This window comes from Oncorhynchus mykiss, chromosome 30, assembly GCF_013265735.2.
Source record: "Oncorhynchus mykiss isolate Arlee chromosome 30, USDA_OmykA_1.1, whole genome shotgun sequence".
In the NCBI taxonomy this organism is placed as follows: Eukaryota; Metazoa; Chordata; class Actinopteri; order Salmoniformes; family Salmonidae; genus Oncorhynchus; species Oncorhynchus mykiss.
The window spans coordinates 23026176-23038530 of record NC_050570.1 but is presented as its reverse complement, the minus strand read 5'-3'; the positions used below and the strand labels follow the sequence as shown (position 1 = coordinate 23038530).

Below are 12355 nucleotides of genomic sequence, written 5' to 3'. Positions count from 1 at the left end.
GGTAGATTTGCAGTGGTCTGATACTCCTTCCATTTCAATATTATCGCTTGCACAGTGCTCCTTGGGATGTTTAAAGCTTGGGAAATCTTTTTGTATCCAAATCCGGCTTTAAACTTCTTCACAACAGTATCTCGGACCTGCCTGGTGTGTTCCTTGTTCTTCATGATGCTCTCTGCGCTTTTAACGGACCTCTGAGACTATCACAGTGCAGGTGCATTTATACGGAGACTTGATTACACACAGGTGGATTGTATTTATCATCATTAGTCATTTAGGTCAACATTGGATCATTCAGAGATCCTCACTGAACTTCTGGAGAGAGTTTGCTGCACTGAAAGTAAAGGGGCTGAATAATTTTGCACGCCCAATTTTTCAGTTTTTGATTTGTTAAAAAAGTTTGAAATATCCAATAAATGTCGTTCCACTTCATGATTGTGTCCCACTTGTTGTTGATTCAAAAAATACAGTTTTATATGTTTATGTTTGAAGCCTGAAATGTGGCAAAAGGTCGCAAAGTTCAAGGGGGCCGAATACTTTCGCAAGGCACTGTGTGTGTGTGTATATATATATATATATATATATATATATATATATATATATATATATATATATATATTGAATGAATGAATGAATGAACTCGGAAGTTTACATACTTAGGTTGGAGTCATTAACTTGTTTTTCAACCACTCCACAAATGTCTTGTTAACAAACTATAGTTTTGGCAAGTCGGTTAGGACATCTACCTTGTGCATGACACAAGTTATTTTTCCAACAATTGTTTACAGACAGATTATTTCACTTATAATTCACTGTATCACAATTCCAGTGGGTCAGAAGTTTACATACACTAAGTTGACTGTGCCTTTAAACAGCTTGGAATATTCCAGAAAATTGTCATGGCTTTAGAAATTTCTGATAAGCTAATCATTTGTTTCAATTGGATGTGTCCCTTCAGATGTATTTCAAGGCCTATCTTCAAACTCATTGCCTCTTTGCTTGACATCATGGTAAAATCAAAAGAAATCAGCCAAGACCTCAGATAAAAAATTGTAGACCTCCACAAGTCTGGTTCATCCTTGGGAGCAATTTCCAAACGCCTGAAGGTACCACGTTCATCTGTACAAACAATAGTACGCAAGTATAAACACCGTGGGACCATGCAGCCGTCATACCACTCAGGAAGGAGACGCATTCTGTCTTCTAGAGATGAACGTACTTTGGTGCTAAAAGTGCAAATCAATCCCAGAACAACACAAAGGACCTTGTGAAGATGCTCGAGGAAACAGGTACAAAAGTATCTATATCCACAGTAAAACGAGTCCTAAGGACAACAAAGTCAAGGTATTGGAGTGGCCATCACAAAGCCCTGACCTCAATCCTATAGAAAATGTGTGGGCAGAACTGAAAAGGCGTGTGTGTTCAAGGAGGCATACAAACCGGACTCAGTTACACCAGCTCTGTCAAGAGGAATGGGCCAAAATTCACCAATTTGTTGTGAGAAGCTTGTGGAAGGCTACCTGAGTCGTTTGATCCAAGTTAAACAATTTAAAGGCAATACTACCAAATACTAATTGAGTATATGTAAACTTCTGGGAATGTGATGAAAGAAATAAATAGAAGCTGAAATTAATTATTCTCTCTACTATAATTCTGACATTTCACATTCTTAAAATAAAGTGGTGATCCTAACTGACCTAAGACAGTAAAAATTCCCTAGGATTAAATGTCAAGAATTGTGAAAACTGAGTTTAAATGTATTTGGCTACGGTGTGTGTGTGTGTGTGTGTATGTATGTAATAAAAATGAGTCCCAGCTGATTCTGTTGTCTGTCTGTGCAGAGGATCCATTTAAAGATGATCTGTTTGGAAAGGCAGATGTTTCCGGTGAGTGTTGTTTACTCAGTATGAGCTCAAACAATGCAGCTATACATTGGAGCCACCAAATCAGAAATATTTTTATATTAGCCTGTATTTTGAATGTGAACCTGTAACGTAGCTGTTCTTCAACAGATCCATTTGGAGGGGACCCATTCAAGGGTACAGATCCCTTTTCTGCTGACTCCTTCTTCAAGCAGTCTTCGGCCTCCCCCTTCCCTTCTGCTGACCCCTTCAGTGGCAGTGCCAGCCTAGTGGAGCCTGACCTGTTTCCAGCTCCTCTTAACGACGCTGCAGGGCTGGAACCCTTCAGCTCCAAAGCCAACAACAAGGCAGCCAGGGACCCCTTCAGCGCTAAGGTCAACAACGTGGATGCGGATCCGTTTGGATCCAAAATGGACTCCCTGGCAGAGGCAGACCCGTTTGGCTCCCAGTGTACTACAGGCCCGGATCCCTTCAGCTGCTCCCAGCCAGGCTCTGAGCTCCCCACTGTGAGTGGTGCCACTGTGCTGAACTGTCCATATGCCTCAGGGATATTCACTCAGGCAGCTACCCAATTTACCCCACCAAAAAACCCTCCTCCTGCACCAGCACATTGTGTTAATTATGCTCCCAGATAGATTCAGTCTGTGCATGGTAATGAAGAATGACTGTGCACTTCTGTCCTTAATTATTCTAGCTAGGTGTGCGCTGTCTGTCGGGTTTTAGTTTATAACTGACATTGTATGTGTTTCCCAAAAGGATCTCATTGCAGCAACCAATGACCCTTTTGCACCTGGAGGCACTGCTGGAAATACTGGCTCTGACCCAGGTAAGACGAGGATGGAGCCTCCCTCTTGGGAGTGGGTGGTAGTGCAAATGGTAGTACTCTGTCTGGCTAAACTGTGTGTTGTTGAACAATATTTACATGTGTGTGTGTGTGCTTCAGATCCATTTGCTGCTGTGTTTGGTATCGAATCATTTGGAGTGGGATTTGCAGACTTCAGTGCCTTGGCCAAGGTAAAGTCATGATTGGGTTCTCAAGTTGACCTTGGTGTGTACCATCATGGCTGTGATGTGAGGAAAACTAAGGATCACTAGCTATTAGTGATCGTTAGGGACATTTTTGTGATCCCGCTAACCGTATGAATAATGGGGGGGAATGTGATGAGGTGGTGTTGATGTAAACATGAACACCAGGGAGAGATGTCAGTCATGCTCTTCTGGATCTCTGGTTGTTTTCAAGTCAAACGGTGCCGACCCCTTCGCCTCATCCAACTCCTCCAACAACAAGAACCTGTTCAAGGAGGACAGCCAGCCTAGCAGCCTTGATGTTCCCCCAGCCTTGCCCCCCAAGACAGGAACGCCCACCAGACCTCCCCCACCACCCCCAGGTCAGTCCTTCTGGAAAGCAAATTTTCTTTCATTCTGTTTCTAGACTGTTTGTCCGTGCTTTTCTGCTGCCATTTGCAAGTAACAGAATGGCATTGGTATTGAAAACATGGAGATTTGGTACCTTGTGGGATTTTGAAGTCATTGTTGCACTTTTGCTAGGACTTGTTCCCTGGGCCTCTCATTACTTACTGACCTGAGTGCTCTTGGGTGGTGGTGTGTGTCAGGGTTTCTGTGGGTTTTGGCCAAAACATAAATAAATGAAAAGCCAAATAAGTTAAACTGTTGTCAGCCAAAATGACCGGGAGAAAAAATATACATGATTTTATTTCTTCCTGTATATACAGGTGTAATTATAATTGACACATTTATTTCACTATTGGACCCACCGCTTTGCCATTTCATAGCAACTTTCTTTTGTTGTCCTGAAAGGCACAATCCTAGTCATTAACAAGTTATCCTAGTTGTATCTTTTAGATTCCCCCTCTTAAGATGTTCATCTGTCACATGTGGAATATCTATCAGGTGCTCTGTTTTAGAATGGTGTTTTCCTACGAATTGCATTTTGGAAAATTATTTGATTGTTTTATTGGCTGTATCATTACATGAGATGCATGTTCTGTTAAGATGCATTACCATAATCAAAATGTGATTTCTGTCATTCTGAGCACCATGGTTAGACACCCCAATGAGTTATGCATATGGGTCCGGTAAATGTTTCAAATGGACGGTAAATTCAAATCTTCCCCGTCACGTTGTCTGGCGCCACATTTTCCAATCAGAAACTCTGGTGTGTTTTTGAATGCAGGTAAGAGAGCCGACATCTCCAGGTCCGAGATGTCGGACTCGTTCCACAGAAGGGGGCCATTTCTGTCCCAGGGCCCAGGAGACCCCCCTTTCTCCCAACCTGCCAAGGATGCTGCACAAGACCCCTTTGCCCCATCCTCACCCCGCCAGCCGGCACGGGACCCAGACCGATTTGCCAGCTTTGACAAAGTGAGAACCTCCCCAGCCCCCTCTCCTCATGACACCGTCTAGGTTGTCCTCCCCTGTTTCCTCGCTCACAAGCCATCCACCAAACGGCAGTCTCAGCCTCCCCTCCGTCCATAGCTAAACTCTCAAACTACCAACCTACCTAAGGAGCATTTATAAGTCCTTAAGGAAATATAGTTGTATTTTGTTTTTCTAATGAGATATATAATGTTTTATATATTCCTTATGTATCGCATATTACTTTGTCAATGTTATGTTTCTTTATGTGAAGTTTATTAAAGCATTAAGGCACGAGGGGGTGTGGTATAAGGCCTATATACACCACGGCTAAGGGCTGTTCTTATGCACAACGCATCAGAGTGCCTGGACACAACCCTTAGCTGTGGTATATTGGCCATATACTACAAACCCATAAGGTGCCTTATTGCTATTATAAACTGGTTACCAATGTACTTAGAGCAGGAAAAATAAAAAATGTGTCATACCCGTGGTATACAGTCTGATATACCATGGCTGTCAGCCAATCAGCATTCAGGGCTAAAACCATCCAGTTTATAAATATAATTCTAGAAAACTGGGTGGATCTAGCCCTGAATGCTAATTGGCTGACACCTGTGGTGTATCAGACTGTATGCCTTGGGTATGACAAAATATTTAATTGTAGTGCTCTAATTACATTGGTAACCAGTTTATAATAGCAATAATACCTCCGGGTTTGTAGTTTATGGCCAATATACCACATCTCCTTGGACCTTATTGCTTATCTTTAATTACATTTTTGTTTATTTCTAAGTTGAAGTTCAGACTTGTAATTGATGTTCCCTCAAATAACTTTACTCCTTTAATAGTGTAGCCATAGGTGTGTATATATATTAATAAACATATTCTAGTATATTTTAAATGGTTAACATTTTCACTGAGTGAACTTAGTCACCACTAGTGGGACTTCGGGCACACACCAAATCTTCCTCTTCCTGATGCATAGCCCTCAGGAGCCCCTGGTTGGCTGTGGATGGAAAGGCTAGGCTGCTTGCTTTGGCTCTTGTGATTGAATGTATTTAGAACACCCACAGAAACGATAAATGGCTTGACTGAGCTCCTATTCCTCCTGCTCCCTCTGACTGCCTCCACTCTGCATGACCTGCACCCTGTCCTGCACGCGCTGTCCTTGTGTCTGATTTGCGGGCTCCCGGTGATCCTCTACAGAGCCCCCTCACTTCCTCCACCATCTCACTCTGACTGGAATCACTCCTTCTGCTTCCCACAATTCATCCTGTTTTCACCACTCCCGCCACCAATCTGCACTGTGGAAGAAAGATTTCTGCTCTCTCTGGGTCTTTACTCTCATCTCTTCCTCAGTCAAATGAGCTCAATAAAACATCTTATGAAGGGTACTATCTCCATCTCTGGGCTCCATGTGTATCCATATCCACCAGGTTGATTTAGTACAGATAGCTACTGTTTGCAATTTTTTTTACATTCTGTTATGATGCATGAATTCTGGCGTATTCAAATCCCGGATTGAATTAAGGCTTGAGGTGTAAAAAAATAAACTATCGATTTGGTCCGAATTCAAAAACCTATTTTTACTGGTCTCGTATAAGCATTTCTGGATGTTGGTTAGATTTACAGTATTTTGATATACTTTGAAGTTACTTTGCCATTTTTCCTCTATCATGTTACATCAATCACCAACCATTTATATCCCATGTGAATAACTGCATTTAGACAAAGCTGGAACATCCTACAGGGACTGTACCATCCAATTCACACATCTATTCCCACAAGTATGTTGTTCATAAGTTGGTATACTTTTTCTGAGACGTTTACGCCATCTGCAGTATATTTGGTCCAGGTTGTAAATCCATTAATATTCACTCCTGCTGTGCTGTCAGACTGTACCTCGTGAGTGATTTAATGGGTCACAAACTGTTGAAGTCCCACACCTCATTATGAACTATGTGAATCAGTACCTGCTTTCTCTCTCAGTACCAACCACATATATCTCTTTTTGATTTCATTGACATTAACTTTAGTGCTAAGAAATACAGATTGGCAATCTCCGAGCCAATCGTCAGTATATTGCAGCACTATACTGTATTCATTTGTGGTCACCGGTATATATGGAACACTGCAGAACCAGGCATGCTTCCCGTGTGTGTGTGTGTGAACTAAACACTTATAAACTGGGTGGTTTGAGCACTGAATGTTGATTGGCTGGCACCTGTGGTATATCTGACAGCTATACCACAGCTATGACTTAACATTTTATTTTTACTGCCCTAATTACATTGGTAACCAGTTTATAATGACAGCTCGAGGTTTGTGGTATGTGGCTGGTATACCACTGCTAAGGGCTGTATCCAGGGACTTTGCGTTGAGGGTAAGAACAGCCTTTAGCCGTTGTATATTGGCCATAAACTACCCCCCCCCCCCCCCCCCCCCCCGATCCTTATTGCTTAAATATACCATATTTTATCATCCCACTGTCTAAAATGTGCATGATGTGTCTGTTGCTGTGTGAAATTCACCTGTGAAGGCTGTCACATGCAGACATGCTTTACAGCCATCCAGGGATTTCAGCCACTCACCTGCCCCCCTATCACTGATCTGGAGCTAATACATGTATTTTCATGTTAAACATTATAAGAGGAAATTGCAATCGTTCGCTTTTGGAACATACAAGAAGCTCTATTGAAATGCTGAGAATGGCGCAGCTTACCATAAACAATAAGATGTCAAGGGGATCAGTATGCTGCTGCGAAATAGCTTAATACAGGACAGTTCACAACTTACTGTGTCACTTTAAAAAAAAATGGGTGTCAAGATGGGGGAGGTTGAGTGCAGTGGCACCATCAGGGAGGGGACGTAGAATATGCTGCTTCTAAGGTGTTCTGATGTGTGTGTGTTTCTATGTGGTGTGAAGCAGCAGTACCATACTGAGGAGGACATGATTGAGTGGGCGAAGAGGGAGAGTGAGCGGGAGGAGAAGGAGCGCTTGGCCAGACAGGCACAACAGGAGCAAGAGGATCTGGAGCTGGCCATTGCCCTGAGCAAGTCAGAGTTTTCCTGAAAGACTCCCGGTTGCCCTGTGTGACCCAGCACTAACCAAAGGAAGGAGGGAGGGGTGGGAGAACTGAACTAAATGGCCTACTCGGACCCAATGAAGAGATGTTGAGTATTGGCTCTTCCACCCATTAACACCTTTAATTTTCTCCTACCCTCTCATTTTGTTTCACTCATCTATGACATTTTCTGTGTGTCTTCAATGGTGTTTGGCCAGGTGGTGGGTATAGGAACTGTGATGTTCTCTGTTAGACTTCAATATCTCTCCTGATACAGTAAATAGACATGGAGATTGTAAAGTATATGTAGACAGACCTAATTGTTAATAACTAAGTGCAAAAGTTATGCCCCTGTTAGCAATGCTCTTGTCTAGAAGCCTGCTCATACCCAGACCACCAGATAGTATTGAGCACTTATGGTAACCATTTCTCCCGGAGATTGAATGTAAGAGTGGCTAACACAACATGCCTTTTTCCTGTCTTCCCACTTGTTTTTTTCTCTTTGAAATTATGAACTTTATAATATGATTAACTCTAACAAGATAATACGAGTCATGTTCCTCTAATTAATCTGGGTGTAAACCAATGTCAAATTGTAATCCATATTTGATTCATTTGGCTGTATACCAGACATGTAAAAAAAAAATAGTGAATTGGATTTAATGTCTGAGCTGAGGTTTTGCTAGTGCTTGTGTAAAAACACATCTTAGAGATGACCTGACGTATGTCCTTACGAGAGTATCCATTTTATGTATAGAGTAGTCAAACGATGCAGAGGGTTGGAAGGGAAAAGAGGAGATCCCGCTTCAGTTACACACTGGTGGTTGTCACTACTACTTTGACTACACTTAACTTGAATTGAATTGAAACCCTACTTACTATAGGTTGTTCACCTTTCTCTCAACTCTTCCTCTCAACGTGTCCTTAAATGTATCTTTATATGCCAAACACCAGGCAGTGAATAAGTCTCACATGCTCATTATCTGTTTGGAAAGTAATAATGATCTTGTAAACAGTGTAACTCCCAGGTCACTCACTCTGTTGTCCTCGGTGTCGTCCTCCTAATAGTCTCTTCATTCTGAAAAGTTTATAGCTGTACTAAGGGTTGTACATTTGCAAAAAATAAGTAAACCTGTAAAACAACTTATGTTCAGTTATGTCCAGACCTCTGCATGTAAGACACTTTTTCTTAGCGTGAAATGTAATCTACCCCACCCAACACTACCCACCAATAGTCAAGAGTCAAAACTATTGACCACAAACAATTATTGTGGTTCATGAAGTGACATTTGAACAAATGAGATGTCAAGATTTTGGAAAGTAGGTTGGTTGTACAGAAAGATGTTTTTAAATGTATTTTAAGTGGAAAAATATATAATTATTATAATTGTTAACTAGAAACCGGATACAGGCTGAGTGTAATACGCACAAGAAGAGTAGCTGCTGCCTTGGTAACCGCTAATGGGCATCCCTAATAAATACAAATGCAAATTATCCCTATTAGAATAGCTGTCTTCTGTAAATTGTCTGATTCTGTCACCAAAATCCACAACACGTGACACCCTGTCTCACCTATTTAGGGATACAGTCGTTTAGCCATGTCTTCTGATTCAGGGAGTTATGTACCCTTGCTATAACCAATAGGTTATAGTTTATAACTATGCCCAATTTTCCTGCTCAGGAAAACTCCTGACCCAATACAGTGGAGAATTTGCCATATATAGGCTCAACATGTATAATACCTAGCTTCAGTTGAATACAGCCATCAGCAGGGGGTTCAGTTATAAAGAAAGTGGGTGCGGCACATGTTAGTATTCTGAACCATCTTGTTTTTTTAAAGTTTTGTGTTTCACTGAGGTGGTCCAACAGTGATTTGACCTCATTTTAAAAACTGCCTGATAAAAGTATCCATTGCCTTTTTGTACAAAGGCTGTTCTTCTGTCTGTGAACTTCAGTCACCTGAGGGTTTTACTTAAAAAGCCTTTTTGTGTTGGTGAGGAGAGACAGAATTGGAGTGGGGGGGGGGGGGGGGGTAAATGTAACTAACTGTAAGGCATCTTAAAGCATACCATTGTTTTTTTTGTTTCCAGATGAAATGAGAATAATTGTGTCACTAATCAAGAGGGGTATAATGTGAAAGTACACCGTTGACAAGGGAATGGCGTGGCTCAAGTCATTTGGGATATTTTGTTTTCATGGACCCTTTTCCTGCTTTTCATCCAGGTTTTTAGGTTCATCAGTAGAGACCATTCTGTAAATGAGCACCGTGGTCAGTTAGGACCCCCTAGTGTTGTTCATTCAACAAATGTTTCTGTTTGTAAATACAATGGCGTTGTAAATTCTCCAGAGACAGCTGTGTTCCTTTTACACCATCTTGTATTTTAAAGGCTATCGGATACTATTGATCATCATGTCATTTGTATAGACTTCTTTTATTTTGAAATAGAAAAACACTTGTTCTAAGCCATCTATCTATAGGCTTTTAAAAACGGGTTTATCGTAGGCTTTTTTGAGTTATCATTTTTTTAACATGTCAGTAATGGTCAGAATATACTAAGTGAAACATTTAATTGAAAACAGAAATAATAAATATAAACCTTTCGAACAACACTGGACTTTGTTTTGTGTGGGGATGGGTGTCAATCTAGCTTGGTCTCATAAACTAGATGGTAAATTTAAATCTGTGATACTCTAAACATACAGTGGGGCAAAAAAGTATTTAGTCAACCACCATTTGTGCAAGTTCTCCCACCTAAAAAGATGAGGCCTGTCATTTTCATCATAGGTACACTTCAACTATGACAGACAAATCACATTGTAGGATTTTTAATGAATTTATTTGCAAATGATGGTGGAAAATAAGTATTTGGTCAATAACAAAAATAAAAACAAAAATACTTTGTTATATACCCTTTGTTGGCAATGACAGAAGTCTTCACGAGGTTTTCACACACTCTTGCTGTTATTTTGGCCCATTCCTCCATGCAGATCTCCTCTAGAGCAGTGATGTTTTGGGGCTGTTGCTGGGCAACACAGACTTTCAACTCCCTCCAAAGATCTTCTATGGGGTTGAGATCTGGAGACTGGCTAGGCCACTCCAGGACCTTGAAATGCTTCTTACGAAGCCACTTCTTCGTTGCCCGGGCGGTGTGTTTGGGATCATTGTCATGCTGAAAGACCCAGCCATGTTTCATCTTCAATGCCCTTGCTGATGGAAGGAGGTTTTCACTCAAAATCTCACGATACATGGCCCCATTCATTCTTTCCTTTACACGAATCAGTCGTCCTGGTCCCTTTGCAGAAAAACAGCCCCAAAGCATGATGTTTCCACCCCCATGCTTCACAGTAGGTATGGTGTTCTTTGGATGAAACTCTGCATTCTTTGTCCTCCAAACACAACGAGTTGAGTTTTTACCAAAAAGTGATATTTTGGTTTCATCTGACCATATGACATTCTCCCAATCTTCTTCTGGATCATCCAAATGCTCTCTAGCAAACTTCAGACGGGCCTGGACATGTACTGGCTTAAGCAGGGGGACACGTCTGGCACTGCAGGATTTGAGTCCCTGGCGGTGTAGTGTGTTACTGATGGTAGGCTTTGTTACTTTGGTCCCAGCTCTCTGCAGGTCACTAGGTCCCCCTGTGTGGTTCTGGGATTTTTGCTCACTGTTCTTGTGATCATTTTGACCCCACGGGGTGAGATCCTGCGTGGAGCCCCAGATCGAGGGAGATTATCAGTGGTCTTGTATGTCTTCCATTTCCTAATAATTGCTCCCACAGTTGATTTCTTCAAACCAAGCTGCTTACCTATTGCAGATTCAGTCTTCCCAGCCTGGTGCAGGTCTACAATTTTGTTTCTGGTGTCCTTTGACAGCTCTTTGGTCTTGGCCATAGTGGAGTTTGTAGTGTGACTGTTTGATGTTGTGGACTGGTTTCTTTTATACTGATAACAAGTTCAAACAGGTGCCATTAATACAGGTAACAAGTGGAGGACAGAGGAGCCTCTTAAAGAAGAAGTTACAGGTCTGTGAGAGCCAGAAATCTTGCTTGTTTGTATGTGACCAAATACTTATTTTCCAGCATAATTTGCAAATAAATTCATAAAAAATTCTACAATGTGATTTTCTGGATTTTTTTTCTCATTTTGTCTGTCATAGTTGAAGTGTACGTACCTATGATGAAAATTACAGGGCTCATCTTTTTAAGTGGGGGAACTTTCACAATTCGTGACTGACTAAATACTTTTTTGCCCCACTGTATGTATGTATGTTTGGTATGGTTACTCTTTGCAAAAACAAAAGGTTGGTCGGTCGGGGTTGATGGGTGGGTGTATAAAGCAAATGTCTAACAACCCAAACGTTGAGTGTTTGAAGCTCATCACAGACAACTAGCATTTGAGCGAATTTGCAACTTTTCAACGACTTGCTACTTTGCAACTATTTAGCATGTTTAGCCAACTCTTCCCCGAACTTTAACACTTTTAGCTAACCCTAACCCTTTAACCTAACTCCTAAACTTAACCCTAACCCATAGCGCAGCTAATGTCAGCATTAGCCACCAAGCTAACATTAGCCACAACAAATTGGAATATGTTATACGTTTTGCAAAATGTTAACATATGCATTTTCTGAATTGTAACTTAATGTACATTATTCTCAATTATAACATATACGAAATGGATGATAGACATCCACAAAGTAATATACATACCGTAAGAAATGTAACATTTAATTGAGTCTGATTTACATACTGAATTGATTTTTGATTTTTTTCACCTTTATTTAACCAGGTAGGCTAGTTGAGAACAAGTTCTCATTTACAACTGCGACCTGGCCAAGATAAAGCACAGCAGTTCGACACAACAACAGAGCTACACATGGAATAAATAAACATACAGTAGAAAAGTAAATCTTTATACTGAGTGCAAATGATGTAAGATAATGGAGATAAGGCATTAAATAGGACATGGTGGCAAAGTAATTACAATATAGCAATTAAACACTGGAATGGTGGATGTGCAGAAGATGAATGTGCAATTAGAGATACTCGGGT

At 41.1% G+C, this 12355-nt stretch overlaps 1 protein-coding gene across 7 annotated transcripts in view; it reads left to right on the top strand.

Annotated features, from left to right (window-relative positions):
• LOC110521566 (epidermal growth factor receptor substrate 15) overlaps positions 1–9913 on the top strand; it is a 33658-nt gene extending 23745 nt beyond the window's left edge. For 4 of the 7 annotated variants that reach the window (XM_021599195.2, XM_021599194.2, XM_021599196.2 and 1 more), the window contains exons 19-25: positions 1839–1883; positions 2010–2365; positions 2616–2685; positions 2803–2873; positions 3100–3247; positions 4054–4241; positions 7165–9913. In XM_021599195.2, coding sequence (XP_021454870.2) covers positions 1839–1883; positions 2010–2365; positions 2616–2685; positions 2803–2873; positions 3100–3247; positions 4054–4241; positions 7165–7311 — 1025 coding nt within the window. In that variant the 3' untranslated portion in view covers positions 7312–9913. The other 3 variants (XM_021599193.2, XM_021599197.2, XM_036968938.1) reach the window with 3 other exon arrangements.
• The last annotated feature ends 2442 nt before the right edge of the window (positions 9914–12355 follow it).